General features: G+C 43.7%; 1 protein-coding gene across 7 annotated transcripts in view; it reads left to right on the forward strand.

Moving 5' to 3' along the window:
• LOC109936984 (kynurenine--oxoglutarate transaminase 3) overlaps window positions 1-16,089 on the forward strand; it is a 75,889-nt gene that overhangs the window by 24,540 nt on the left and 35,260 nt on the right. For all 7 annotated transcript variants that reach the window (XM_048601948.1, XM_048601945.1, XM_048601946.1 and 4 more), the window contains 2 exons: window positions 1,337-1,395; window positions 8,814-8,964. In XM_048601948.1, coding sequence (XP_048457905.1) covers window positions 1,337-1,395; window positions 8,814-8,964 — 210 coding nt within the window. The remainder of the gene's footprint in view (window positions 1-1,336; window positions 1,396-8,813; window positions 8,965-16,089) is intronic.

Consider the following 16,089-nt stretch of genomic DNA (forward strand, 5'->3'; position numbering starts at 1 on the left):
GACCATAACAGGTTCAGCTTGTAAATATTCAGTTGGCCAAATGGGTTTTTTACTGGTGGTGGTTATTAGTTTTAAAAAAAAGCGACAAAAATCACAGTGATTTTGGTGGAAGGTTGCTCGGTTGTGCGTAATAGCACTTTTGGGTAGAGGAAAAGAAAGTAAAAAGAGGAAAAAAATGACATGAGCTGATCAAGCCATCTTTGTAATGTTTATTTGGATCCTGTTGGTAGTTGGAAAAGGATGGTCACATGACAACATTTTGTACGGCTTAAACAGACCTGAGGATAAGCAGATGAGAAGGTGAGGGAGCAGACCTAAGGGGGATACCTCTTGCCTCCCTCTCTCCGTCTCTCCAACTACCTGGCAAACTCCGAACGTGACTCCATCAGCCGGGGATACCGTTTATTTCTTAATGAGATTTCTAAAACAAATTCAGTGTTACCATATCTGGAAAAGCAACCAACGCTGTCAGCGATATCTTTAACTCAGTGGCACTGACATCATCGAATTGAGCCTAAGAGCAGCTGAATGCCTAAATGAGACTGTATCCTCCTACCCTACTTTCCTTGGACTCTAATTTAACCAATTTAACCTTACCCCACTTTGTAATCTGTGTTTGTGTGTGTGAAAACTTCATGTCTGTGCAAAAGGCAGAGTATTTTAATATTTTACTTATTATTTTATTACTGATTATTACTAATTTACAATATTTATTATTTATTTTACTGCTGCAGAAAAGGTTTGAGACCAAAGCATTGAATGTTTTCAAGAAGGAGTTAGCTATAGTTCTTGGGGCTAAAGGGATCAACGGGTCGGGGGAGAAAGCAGGAACAGGGTATTGAGTTGGATAATCAGCCATGATTGTATTGAATGGCAGAGCAGGCTTGAAGGGCTGAATGGCCTATTCTTGCTCCTATTTTGTAAATATCAGTGTTATTTCAATTGGTTTCAGTATAATAAAGCTATAAGGCTATTTTTTTATTCACACAAAATCTCGAGAAAACCTCTCTGACTGGATCTTTAATGATCTCAGTGTGTAAACAGTTATTATGACTAAATTGATAAACATATCCCTGAGAAACAATTAAAATCTGTTGTGGTCAAACGAGGAGAGGGAGAAGAGAGGATAATTCAGACTCGGGTTAGAACAGGAATACAAGTTAATTTCGGTTGGTGGAAAAGCTGCCTTTTGCGTCTAGGTGCGCCTATAAACTTTTAAAGTGTACACAATGGAACTTCTACTTGTATTTTAGTTGATTGAACCTAATGTTGTTTTGTTAAGATCTAAGCATTACATAAAAATGAACTAAATGACCCACTTGTTTCAATTTTGTAGATGAATTTATTCAGACACAAGAATGCAAAAAGGATTGAAGGCCTGGATAAGAATATGTGGTAAGTAGTAACATTTAAAATTTGAGCAAGAACAAAATAGCATTCTGTTTTACAAGTCTTCACTACTAATGAGGGTTGTCTTTGCCCGGCTGTAAACCGACTGAACACAGATCCTGTAATGTTTGTTGGATTGTAGCCTAGTTAGGTGTGTGACCACATTGGATTGTACTGCGTAACAACAGGCCTTTTGGCTCACCTATCATGTACCTGTGTTGATGTAGCCTTGCCACCAAATGAATTTATTCATTTCAACCTCTCGGGAAATGTCAGGCATATGTGTGGTAAATCTCAATGAATAAATAATCCAGAGGGCCAGGCAAATGTCCTGGAAATATGAGTTTGAATCCCAACATGATCACTACTGGAATTTGTGCAATTAGAAACCAGTCTGAGAAATGGGGCCATGAGATGATAAAGACACATATATTTCCAAACCTTCGTTCACTTCCATCTAGCAGGACAAGGGTAGTAGATATATGTAAACACCACCACCCACAAGATCTCGCTCAAGCCACTCACCTTGGAAATGTATCACGTTCCTTCATTGTCACTAGGTTATAATCCTGGAATTCCCTTCCTAATAGGGTTCTGGTTAGAATCATAGCATCATTGGATCCCTACAGTGCAGAAGCAGGCCATTTGGCCATCGAGTTCACACTGGCCCTCCAAAGAGCGTCCCATCCAGACTCACCCCATCCCCATAACGCCACATTTCCCATGGCGAATCTACCTAGCCTGTATATCCCTGGAACAATGTAGTATGGCCAATCCACATAACGTATACCTCTTTAGACAATTGGAGAAAAACCAGAACACTCAGAGGAAACCCATGCAGGTATTGGTTGGGGGTAGGGGTGGTTGCAAGATGGAAACATGCAAACTCCGCACAGAAAGTTGCCAGAAGGTGGAAGTGAACCAGGGCTCCTGGAGCTGTGAGGTAGCACCGCTAACCACTGAGCCACCGTGCTGCCCGACATGTTGTAGATTGTATGTACATGGTTGTACCTATATCAAATAGACTGCAGCAGTTCAAGAAGGCAGCTCACCATCACCTTCTGAAAGACAGCTTGGGATGGGCAGTAGAATGGTTGCTCAGCCAGAGAGCCTGTATCTCATGAATGAGTAAGTAAATTCGCTAATATATGTCAGGAAAGAAAATCTGCCTTCCTTACTGGGCATATGTGTAAGCACGGACTCACAGCAATGCAGTTGATTCTTAACTATCCTCTGAAGTGATCTAACATGCTGCTCAATTCATTAGGAATGGGCAAGAAATGCTGACCTTGCCAATGGCACCACACCCCATGAAAGAATTTTTTAAAAAACTGTGTGATTCTTATAATCACCATGGCTGCTCATTTACTAAACTCAGTTTTCTGGTAATAGTGTTATTTCAAATTGAAGTAGAGACTCGGACACCATTAATTTTTACATCCATTCATGAGATATGGCTATCATAGCCTAGGCTAGCAGTTTTTTTGATGATCCCTAATGATGGTAAGCTGCTTTCTTAAACCACTGCATGGGGGATAGTGGTGTACTGGTAATGTCACTGGATTAATAATCCAGAACCCCAGGTAATGTTCTGGTGGATGTGGGTTCAAATCCCACTGTGGCAGATGGTATAATTTAAAATCCAGAATTGGAAGCTGGTTTAATAGTGATTGTGAAAACACAGTCAATTGTTGGGAAAGGCCATCTGGTTCACTAATGCCCTTTATGGAAGGAAATTGTCTGGCCTAAATGTGACTCCAGACCCACAGCAATGTGGTTTACTCTGAATTGGCCTGGCAAGCCATTTGGAACAAGAGCAAATGGGTAATAAATGCTAGCCCAGACAGTGACACCCACATCACATGAGCAATTTTTATAATGTCCTTGGGGTGTAGGCACATCCAAAATGCTATAAGAGATTTCCAGAATTTTGATCCTATGACAATGAAGGAATGGTGATGCACTTCCCTAGAATCCCACAAGTGTAGAAAGAGGCTATTCAGCCCATCAAGTCTGCATCGAACATCCATAGAGCATCCCCCTGACCTCCATAACCCTGCATAGGGTATTTACCATGACTAACCCACCTAAGTGCTCTGTTCATTAAGAATGGCTGAAGACGTTCTGAAGAAGAGTCATTCCAGACTTGAAACGTTAACTCTGCTTCTGTCTCCATCAATGCTCTGCTGAGTTTCTCCAGCACTTCTGGTATTTATTACAATACACACTGGCCTAGACAGTGACTCCATCGTCCTGCGAATGAATGGACAAAAACACAGCAGATCTGGAAAGAGAAACAGAGTTAACTTTTCTTTCTCCAAAAATGTTGCCAGACCTCCTGAATATTTTCTCTTTTCATTTCTGACTTCCAGCATCTGCAGTAGTTTGTTTTTATGATAGAATTTCATGTTCAGTTTGAAAGGAGAAGCGCGGCATAAGATCTGCATCCATTGCACGCGTGCCATCTTTGAAAGGCTCCTGAGCATCTCAATGAGCATTGGCAATCCAGTGTTGCCTCTCACCAGCAGCATAATGCCACAGCGAGCACAAAGCCACGCCTCACACAACACACAACTAGCTTGGCTGACACACCCTCACACATATATCTCCAGTCTGTCTCTCACTCTACTCACCAGGCCACAGACGGTACCTGTTTGTAGCTACATCCTGTGTGAACACTCTCTACGTCACCGCTACCCTGTCCCCGATGCCCACTCCACATTCGCAGCTTGTCATTGCCCAGTAGATGAACATTACGTACGGGCAAACAACCAGACAGTTCCAAACATGAGCTTTTATTTGCAAACAGCAAAAGCAAACACAAACAGAATCAATAGAGGCTAAAGTTTGTCCCAAAAATACAAATTTCGGCATCACCACCAATGACTATTTCCCAGTCCATGATGGTCTGCAGCAGCTGGCTCTCATCCATTGGAAGGCGCTGTCTATCAGGCCCTGTCTGGTGTGTAGCACCCCTCATAGCTGAGCTCTGTCATCGACAAGGACAGCTTCCTCGTCCCACGTCCTCATCCACCTCTGATGACTGCTGCTGCTCTCTTAGTCCCTCAGCATTCAGCACATTGTCTTGTTGCCTTTCCCAATTGTAGAGTACCGCACACCATAACGATTTGGTACACTCTGTCCAGACTATACTAGAGGGCACCCTTCCTACCCTGGACCTACATCAAACGCCCAACTTCCAGACTGGTTCACACAGAGGAACCACAGAACTCCACCATGACTTTTGTTGAGGTACTGGGTGGCATTGTATCAGTGCTCCACATTAATCAGGAGATTTTACAATGGTGTCATGAGGCATGGTTGCACTTTTCTCCTGGTGACCAGCCTTGTAAGGCACCGAGATCCTCAAATATGCCAGGGACACCAGAGTGTTGCAGGACATATGAATCTTGGCAGCTGCCAGGCTGGTAGGCACACACCTTCATATAACAGTGATCACCTGAACATTGACCAAATGAAACACTGTCCTGTGATGAATTCTCAGTGTTGTGATATGGCCTCTTCAGTACCACATGTGTACAGTTGAAAGCCTGGGGGAAGCACAGCTATGTTCCTGGAATCTGCTGCCTGGGTTACAGCACTGACCTCATCACAGGGGACTGAAGTGAACTGGTGTGATCTTGCATAGTTGACATCATTCTCTGGCTTGATGCATTGTGGGAGTACAACTGCGAGATCCCAAACAGGGTCATTTGTTGCTCCCTGGAAGGAGCGAATCACATTGACATTCAGAACAGCAAGTACATTCAGAGGGGAGAATGGTCTCCCATTTCTACAGACCTTAAGTCTTGTTGCAGTATCTGGCAGAATGTGCTGGGACATACAGATCCCACATCAACACTATGTCTTGCTTGTGGCCAGGAAATGGAGTCTGGGCCTCCTGTGAACCCATGCCTCTTGAGAAACTCCGTGGCAGTGACCTTCCCCTGGGCTGGGTGCTCCTTGTTCTCTGTGGGGGCTTGCTGCTGTTCCTAGACTTGCCGTTGATCATGATCCTCCTGTATCCACCTTCACTTTCAAAGGAAGACAGCCACAGTGAACTATATCCCACTAATGACAAGAGTCGAGACTCTTGGTGGAAATGACCCAGTTTGAGAACACAAAAACAGTTCTTGGATCTCAGTGGAGTCATTGGTGGCGCACCCTGCAAATGAGGGCTGGGCATGCTTCTCCACACAGAGAGAGACTTGCTGCACCCTGATAACGAAGGATATATCTATACCATCCATCACACACCGCCTCAGTCAGTGTAACAACTTGGTGACAAAGCCACGCCAGCTGGTTGACCGCCTAATATCATCGAAAAGGGGGTTATCTGCACCACTCTGACACCCTTCCTACCCCAGACCTACATCAAACGTCCAACTTCTCCGTGCATTCAGTAAGACCATTGTAACATATGGAAAAGAGATGATAAAGAGGCAATGTGCAGTTCACCCAATACACTTGGAGGTTGCACAAATAATTGATCCCCTTTGGCCAGCATTAGCATTTAGTAACATCATTGCTGCTAACTGCAAAGTCATTGATGTGCCCATGTTTAATGTTCAGCCAGTTATAGCATGTAGCAAATTGCCTTTGACTAGCGTCGGACCCTGAAATACCTTCACTCTGACGCTACACGAATCAGCGATGATCTGATTGCGGCATAGACATAGCTGGGCTTTGCAAATGGCTGCTTTATATACAATATTTATTCCTTCAGCATCCTAGTGTCCTGACCACTTGGAACCCAAGTTTTTGCTCATCAAAGTGACAGTAACTCCACCCACCCAGGAATTGACCATTTTCTGGTAGTACTGTGCATTTACTGAACAGAAAGTGATGGTAGGAATCTCCATTATCCTCCCCAATCCCCAGAACCGCCCACAACCCTGCTCACCACGTGGTCTCCTCTACATTGGGGTAAACGAAGCATGGACTGGGTGACCGCCTCTCAGAATATATACATTCTGCTCACAAAAAAGACCCTGAGCTTCCAGCTGCCTTCCACTTTAACGCACCACCCTGCTCCCTGGCCAACATCTCCGTCTCTGGCTTGCTGCAAAGCTCAGCGCAAGCTGGAGGAACAACACCTCATTTTCCGCTTCGGGATCCTGCAGCACCCCCCTGGACTCAAAATCGAGCTCAATAACTTTAGGGCCTAAACTCTTCCATGTCCCAGTCCCCTACCCCACACACCAGGCCTTGTTATCACTTAGCCTGTCATTATACACCCCCTGTTGTTAGTCACGAACAGTCCCAGTAACAGCTATTCACCCTCCTAGCCAGATCGTTATCCACTCCTTTGTCTATCCGACGGCTCTTCTCTCACTTCGGGTTCTATCCCCACCTATTGTTTACTCCCTGCCCCCTCCCTATCTTCTGCATATAATCTGACGTTTTCCCAGCTGCCACCAGGTTCTGAGGAAGGGTCACCGGACCCAAAACGTTAACTCTGATTTTTTCCTCACAGGTGTTGCCAGACCTGCTGAGATTTTCCAGCAACTTCTGTTTTTATGGCCTCCTGAAGCCGTGGCCTCTGCACACCCCATTCACCTTGAGTTCCCACCACCACCACTGTCCTTGTCCCTACGTGGCTCGGTGGTTAACACTGCGGCCTCACTGTGCCGGGGACCTGTGTCCAATTCCACCCTTGGGTGACTGTGTGGAGTTAGCATGTTCTCCCCATGTCTGTGTGGGTTTCCTTTGGGTGCTTTGATTTCCTCTCACAGTCCAAAGATGTGCAGGTTAGGGGGATTGGCCATGCTGAAATGTCCAGATTTATGTAGGCTACTTGGATTAGCCATGGGAAATGCAGGGTTATAGGGATAGGGTAGGAGGTTGGGTCTGGGTGGGATGCTCTTTGATGGGTCAAATGGCCTTCTTCTTCACTGTAGGGATTCTGTGATTCTCTACAGGTGCCTCTGTTTCTCTGTAGCCTTGACTCCCTGCCCTTTTTTATTTAGCAGTGATGTTCCATCACTGTTGCCCCTATAGGCACCTCCTTGCACCCTGAACGAAGAGTGGACCCAGAATCTTATTTGCACCAGATCTCTCTGACCAACTTTGAGCAGCCCCAAGACACGAGTGACTAGACCCCTGACCACTGTCGTTGAAGCTCCCTGACTGACAGTACATGAATCCCCTGACAGCATATAAGGGCTTTATCAGACTGACCACTGCCTGCTCCCTAGCTGTTCTGGGAAATGTCTCCTGAATGTGAGCTTCCCAAGTAGATGTGGCCAAGCCCCTGCACAATATACAGACTGTGCCAGTGACTGGCTATGCTGGGAACTCCTGACCAACGTTGCCTATTGGCCTTTTAATCTAGAACATTGTTTGGTGTTTTTGTTATGGCACCATCCTGCCTAATTAAGTACCCTTCCCAGCTCCAAGCTCGTCACCTCCAGGAACAGAAGATTGAGCTGTAGGTTTTTAATTTATTAACTTAATTAATTAAATTTAAAATCCCAATGCTGACATGCTGGAACTTGAACTCAGTTTTCAGATCATTAGTCTAAGCCTCGTGATTACTATTTCAGTACAATGTAACTGTCTTGGTACACTGTCAAGTTCCATTTACTTTGATTTCTAAATAAGTACTCAGTAGACTTGCTTCTTTTATGCTTGAAAGTAAGTAATAGTCTACATTGAGTGCATGGTAGAAAGGCCCGACATACTCCTGTTTATTATCCTTTATTCTATTGTGGGTATTGCTGGCTGAGTTGACATCCCTAACTGCCCAGAGAACAGTTAGGCATTAACCACATTGTTGTGGATCTGGAATCATATGTAGACCAGACAAGGTAAGGATGGCAGATTTCCGAAAGGACTTTAGTGAGCTAGATGATTTCCTCTATGATGGTCACCATTGAGGTAACTTTCTCTTTATTCCAGTTTTATTTTTGCATTAATTCCAAATTCACCACCTACCATGGTAGGATTCAAACCCATGTCTCCAAGACATTGGTCTTCGGTGCTGTAGTCCCAGTCCATTGACCTTATCATTACTGCGCCACCCATGCATTCACCTGTTTTGGGTCCGATGCAGAATTTGCACTTGAACCTGTCCTAACCTGGCTTTCTGTACTGCAGGTCCAATGAGTAGATGTTCCACCAATAACTTGGTTCGTTAAAGCATTTCTTTTTTTACCTTTTTAACAACACCCTCCCAGCCTGATCGTTAGCAACTCATTTGTCTGTCCAACTGTCTTTCTCTCTCTTTGGGCTCTATCGTATCATTTACTCCCTACCCCACCCTCCTCCCTATTTTCTGCATATAAACTGATGTTTTCCCAGCCACCATCAGTTCTGAGGGAGGGTCACCGGACCCAAAACGTTAACTCTGTTTTCTCCTTCACAGATGCTGCCAGACCTGCTGAGCTTTTCCAGCAACTTTGTTTTTGTTCCTTTTTTTTCAGGGTTGAATTGACTAAGTTGGCTGCTGCACCAGGGGTGGTTAATCTTGGTCAGGGATTCCCAGACATACCGCCTCCTCCCTATATAACGGAAGCCTTGGCTAACGCTGCAGTGGGTGAAAACTTCATGTTGAACCAGTACACAAGAGGATTTGTAAGTTCTTCACATGATTCTTTTTACCTAACCCCATTTTCCACTCGATAGTGCTGAGCTGTGTAATGGTACTTTATGCTATCATTAGATTTTTAAAAATCATTACAAATTAATGTTTTAATGACGATAGCTCGGGTTGTGGTTGGAGTTGTTGGTTGGTTCGCCGAGCTGACTGGTTTTCATGCCAACGATTCGTCTCCCTTCTAGGTGACATCGTCAGTGCTGTGTAGCCTCTGTTGAAGCGCTGTTGTTCTGTCCCACTCTGAATTTATATGGCCCAGTCTGTCGTGGTGGGCAGTCTTGTTTCTGGTTTTGTACCATAGTGGAATGTAGATGGGGTCTATTTCAACATGTTTGTTAATTGCGTCAGTGGTTGAAAACCAGACCTCCAGGAATGCTTGTGCTTGTCTTTGTCTTGCTTGTCTTAGTACTGTAACTTTGTCCCAGTCAAATTGATGTCCTTCTATGTTGAAGTGTATTGAAACGAGGGAGAATTGATTGTGCTGTTTTGCTGCAAGTTGGTGTTCATATATCCTGGTGGCGAGTTTCCTGCCCGTCTGTCCTGTGTAGTGTTTCTTGCAGTTGCTGCATTTTATTTTATATATCACATTTGCCCTGCTCATTGTGGGTATGGGGTCTTTCATCTTTGAGAGTAACTGGTGAAATGTGGCTGTTGGTTTGTGTGCTATCCTTATTCTAAGAGGTCGCAGGAGTCTTGTAGTCAGTCCTGATGTGTTTCTAACATAGGGTGGGATGGCCATAGTGGTGGTCTCGGTGTTGTTTGTTTGCCAGGCATTGGCGGACAAAGCTGTTAGGTTAAACATTGTTTGCAAAGACTCTGTATAGATGTTCCTCTTTGCTCCGGGGTGTTGCAGTGAGTTATCGTTTGTTTAAACAGAGTCTTGACACAGCTCTGTTTGTGGATACTGGGGTGGTTACCGTTGTAATTCTAAACGTAATGGTGGAACAAACGAACAGTGGTGAATTTCTTAACAGCGAATACAGAAAGACTACGCACACAGACCAAATCCTGAATTACAACAGCAACCACCCCAGCGTCCACAAACAGAGCTGTGTCAAGACTTTGTTTAAACAAACGATACCTCACTGCAACACCCCGGAGCTGCACAAAAACAAAGAGGAACATCTATACAGAGTCTTTGCAAACAGTGGTTATCCTAACAGCTTTGTCTGCCAATGCCTGGCAAACAAACAACACCGAGACCACCCCTATGGCCACCCTACCCTATGTTAGAAACACATCAGAACTGACTACAAGACTCCTGCGACCTCTTGAAATAAGGATAGCACACAAACCAACAGCCACATTTTGCCAGTTACTCTCAAAGACAAAAGACCCCATACCCACAAAGAGCAGGACAAATGTGATATATAAAATAAAACGCAGCAACTGCGAGAAACACTACATATGACAGCCGTCAGGAAGCTTGCCACTAGAATACATGAACACCAACTTGCAACAAAACAGCATGACCAACTTTCCCTCGTTTCAATACACTACAACAAAGAAGACATCAACTTGACTGGGACAAAGTTAAAGTAGTAGGACAAGCAAGACAAAGACAAACACGAGAATTCCTAGAGATCTGGTTTTCAACCACCGATGCAATTAACAAACATGTTGAAATAGACCCCATCTATATTCCACTATGGTACAAAACTGGAAACAAGACTGCCCACCATGACAGACTGGGCCATATAAATTCAGAGCAGGACAGAACAACAGCGCTTCAACGGAGGCTACACAGCACTAATAATGTCATTTAGAAGGGAGGTGAAACATTTGCATGAAAACCAGTCAGCTCGGCGAACCAACCAACAATTACTAATTAATGCAAAGTGAAGTTCTGGCAAGACCAGCATTTGTCATCTCTGAATTACTGCGAATTCTTGGTAGATTACTGCAGTCACCAATCAGGAATTAACCAAGATTGTGGTTAACTGCTGGTTATGTATAAAGTAGACTTGGCAAAACAGCCAGACTCTCTCCCCCAAAACACACCAGTGAACCACTGGCATTTTGTAACGAGCTTCATAGTGGTATCTGAAACCCCATTCTCCAGACCATTAGTCCACACCTCTGGATTACCACAATACCTTGTACAATATTAAATTTAATGCATACAGTGAACAGACGTGTATCATCTGCTTGGTGCTGTATCCTATTTTAAACAAAATTTTGTTCATCAGTAACTTCATTTTTCTGCTTGTATCACACCCAAGGCTTGGAAAAATCAAAAGAAACCATTCCCTTTTTAAATATTTGGAAGACTAAAGCCATTTGCTTCAATCCCCTCTATTCCTTAGCTACTACCTCTCCCTGGCAATTGTTTGAGATTCAACCAGGCTTTGCTGGATCTCGATACAATATTTGACTATGCTGAGCTTACAATCATGTTTTTGCTACACCCCAGCCATTTCTATCTCTGGAGCTTCATTGGATACCTCTCTTGCTTCAGCTCATCTGTCCCTGAAATCCTCATCCATACCTTTCTAACCTCCAACTTTGATGAAAAATAACAGGAGTAGGCCATTCAGTCCCATTAGCCTGTTCCACCCTTTGATGAGATCATGTCTGATCTGTGGCCTGACTCTGTATACCTGCACTCGGCCCTTTCCCCTTTACAAAAATCTAACTATCTCAGATTTTAAATTAACAACTGACTCAGTATCTGATGATGTTTGTGGAAGAGAGTTCCAAACATCTACCAAACTTTGTGCTTCCTAACATCTCTCCTGTACAGCCTGGCCCTAATTCAGACAATGCCTCCTAGCTCTAGAATCCCCAACCAGCGGAAATAGTTTATCTTTAAATATCATATCTTTTCCTGTTATTCGCTTGACGACTTTGATCAGATCACACCTTAAACTTCTAAATTCTAGGGAAAACAGACCTAATTTGTATAATCTCTCTTCATTACTTAACCATTTAAGTCTAGGTATCATTCTTCTAAAACTATATTGCACTCCTTTCAAGGCCAATATATCCTTCTTAAGGTCTGCTGACAGTACTCCAAGTGGGGTCCAACCAGGATTTTGTATAACTGCAGTGTAACCTCTGCATCCTTATACTCCAGTCTTCCAGGTTTAAATGCCAACATTCCATTCACAGAGAGTGGTATGAAATTCGCTGTCATAGAAAACTGTTGAGGCCAAAACATTGAAGACTTGCAAGAAAGGTGTAGATGTACTTCTTGGGACTGGGAGAATCTAAGGATATGGACCCAAGGGAACTGAATAGCCTATTCCTGTTCCTGTGTTCTTAAGAAATTACACTTCATCTCTGTCCTACCTAGCGCTTATCCTTAGATTGTGAGAACATCCTTATCGCATCTACACGGTCTTAGAATTTTATAGGTTTCCATCAGATTCACCCTCATTCTTTTAAAACTCCCTTGAACAACATCCTAACTAATCCAGTCTCTCCCTGTACATCGTCCTGCCATCCCAGGAATCAGCCTGGTAAACTTCCTTTGCACATCCTCAGTAGGTAGAAGATCCTTCCTCCAATAAGGAGACCAAAACTACACACAATACTCTAGCCACAGTCTTAAATTGCAGCAAGACATCACTACTCCTGTATGTGAATCCTCTTGCTATAAAGGCCAACATACCACCTTCACCATTTGTTGTACCTGCATACTTAGTTCCAGTGACTAGTGAACAAGGACACCCAGGTCTCAGTGCACCTCCCCCTTTCCCAATCTATCGCCATTCAGATAATATGCTGCTTGCCTGTTTTTTGCAACCAAAGTGGATAACCTCACATTTAACCACATTATACTGCAGCTGTACTGTATTTGCCCATTTATTTAACTTGCCTAAATCACTCAGTAGCCTCTTTACATCCTCCTCACAGTGTACCTTTCCATCCAGCTTTGTGTTGACTGAAACCTCGGAGATGTGACATGTACTTTCCTCATCTAAATCTTTAATATACAATGTGAATTGCAAAAAACACCACCCGACCGAGACCTGAATCTGTTGTGCAGATTAGAGTACTTTCAAACTTAGACCAATCCTGGGAACAGTGGCTAGATTTGGGAAACCGATGACATAGGGGCCCACGCTTCTCCAGGTTTCTTCCTAAGACCGATTCATTCACTATCACGCCATGACTCCCATCACAAATGTCCTGCCATAGATGTAACTGAAAGGTTCAAAGTCAGTTCACCTCTTTGGATACAGTGGAAGTGAAGCAGTCACCAATTAAATGATTGGCTGTTGGTGGATTTTACCTGACGTTTCTATTAATAGACAGCAAGAAATTGACCATGAAGAATTAAAGACCATCACATCATATCTCCAATTATAGATTTGTATATTGTGTGTTCCATCAGAGCCTCTACAATGACATATCTTTTGGCTACTAACAAAGATGAGCAGATAGATGCCACCTCTGCCTTGGATTCCCCCATGGACACTGTTTCCTTCTATCGAAGAGCTACCAATTTAGGAAAAATACCCTTGTTATGTCTGGGTCAATGGAATGATGTTCAAGTTATGGATGTGTCATGCTTCATTTTAACTACTTGTCGCATGTTCATTAAATCTCCCACCCTCTTTCAAGGCAATCTTCAGCAATTTAATTATGTTCTTTAATCTTTTTCTCTTGTAATTTTGCTGTCTCAATGTGATCATTTCCGTGGGTCTAGTAATACCAGGTTTCTACTTCCAAAGCTGGTAACGTATGAATTCCCATTGGAGTCAGTGGGAGGAGTGTGTCAGAGCAGAGATTTCATTATAAGAGCGGAATTAGGCCATTCAGCCCATTGATTGTGCTGAAATGTTTCAGAACTTGATTCTCCTGCCTTCTCCCTGCAACCCTTGATTCCTGGCACTAGTTTAGTTTGGGAAACTTGGTCACCATGGACTAGTCGAACCAAAGGGTCTGTTTCTGTGCTGTATGACTCTATGCCTCAATGATGTGGCCTCCACAGCTTTCTGCAGCAATGAGTTACTCAGATTAACCATCCTCTAGGTGAAGAAGTTCCTCCTCATCTCAGTCTAAAGGGTCACTCCTTCAGTCTGAGGCTGTGCCCTCAGGTCCTAGTCTCTTCTATTAGTGGAAACATCTTCTCCACGTCCTGTCTATCCAGGCCTGTCAGTGTTCTGTAAGTTTCAATCAGAATCCCCTCCTCAGTCTTCTAAACTCCATCAAGTACAGATCCAGAGTCCTCAACCGCTCTTCTAATAACAAGCCCTTCATCCGCGGAATTATTCTTATAAACCTCCTCTGAGCCCCCTCCAATGCTAGCACATCCTTCCTTCAATATTGTGCCCAAGACTGCTCACAATATTCCAAATGCAGTTTGACCACAACTTTATACAGCCTCAGCACTACATGCTTGCTGTTAGATTCTAGCCCTCTTGAAATGAATGCTAACATTGCATTTGCCTTCCTAACTGCCAACTTAACCTGCATGTTAACCTTAAGAGATTCCTGAATAAGGTGTCCCAAATCCCTTTGTGCTTCAGATTTCCCAAGTGTTTCCCCATTTTGAAAATATTCCATGCCTCTATTCTTCCTACAGGAATGCATAACCTCACACTTTGCCACCTTGTATTCCATCTGCCACTTCTTTGTCCATTCTCCTTGCCTGTCCAAGTCCTACTGCAACCTCCCTGCCTCCTCAACATTTCCTGTCCCTCCACCTATCTCTGTGTAACCTACAAACCTAGTCACAATGCCCTCAGTTCCTTCATCCAGATCATTCATGTAAAACGTGAATAATTGCGGTTCCAACACTTAACTGTGCTGAATTCCACTAATCACCGACTACCATCCTGAAAAAGAGCCCTTTACCCCTACTCTCTGCCTTCTGCCAGTCAACCAATCCATGCCAATAACTTGTCCCTACCACCAAGGGGTCTTTTATCTTATTTAGCAGGCTCCTTTATGGCACCTTGTCAAAGGCTTTCTAGAAACCCAAATAGATTGCATCCATTGGCTCTCCTTTGTCTAACTTGCTCATTACCTCCTCAAAGAATTCTAACAGATTTGTCAGGCATGACGTCCCCTTGATGAAGCTGTACTGTTTCAGCCCAATGCACTGTCTAAGTGCTCTGTAAACTCATCCTCAATAATGGACTCTTTATTCTTACCACCAACGGAGATCAGGCTAACTGGTCTACATTTTCCTGTCTTGTGCCTCCCTCCCTTCTTAAACAGGCATGTTACATTAGCCATTTTCCAGGCCTCTGGGACCCTCCTTGATTCAAAGATTCCTGAAAGATCATCACCAATGCCTCTATAATTCCCTCAGGTATCTCCTTCAGAACTCTGAGGCATAGTCTGTCTTGTCCAGGTGATTTATCCACCTTCAGGCCCTTCAGTTTCCCCAATATCTTTTTCTTAGTGATGGCCACTACGTTCACCTCTGTCCCCTGACTTTCTTGAAGTTCTGGTATCCACTGGTGTCTTCCACTGTGAAGACTGATGTAAAATACCCATTATGTTCCTCTGCCATTTCTTTGTTCCCCATTATTACTTCTCTAGTCTCATTTAACGTGGTCCGATGTCCAGTCTTGCCTCTCTCTGGCCTTATGTATATATCTAAAAAAACCTCTTGCAATCTTCTTTTATATTACTAGCTAGCTTACCCTCATATTTCATCTTTTCCCGACTTATTTTTTTAGTTGTCCTCAGTTTTTTAAATGCTTCCCATTCCCCTTGCTTCCCACTAAACTTCACCACATTGTACATTTTTTCTTTTGCTTTCTATGCTTTCCCTGACTTCACTTGTCAGCCATGGTTTCCTCATCCTTCGCTTCGTACGTTCTTCTTCCTTGGGATAAATTTCTGCTGTGCCTTCTGAATTATCCCCAGAAACTCCTGCCATTGCTAATCCACCGTTTTCCCTGCTAGGGTCCCCTTCTGGCCAGCTCCTCCCTCATGTCTTTGTAGTTACCTTTACTCAATTGTAATACTGTTACATCTGATTCCAGCTTCTCCCTTTCAAACAGCAGGGTGAATTATATCAGAGATAGTAGGAACTGCCGATGCTGGAGAATCTGAGATAACAAGGTGTAGAGCTGGATGAACACAGCAGGCCAAGCAGCATCAGAGGAGTAGGAAAGCTGACGTTTCGGGTCTGGACCCTT

The sequence above is a fragment of the Rhincodon typus genome, chromosome 10 (assembly GCF_021869965.1).
Source record: "Rhincodon typus isolate 14 chromosome 10, sRhiTyp1.1, whole genome shotgun sequence".
NCBI lineage: Eukaryota > Metazoa > Chordata > Chondrichthyes > Orectolobiformes > Rhincodontidae > Rhincodon > Rhincodon typus.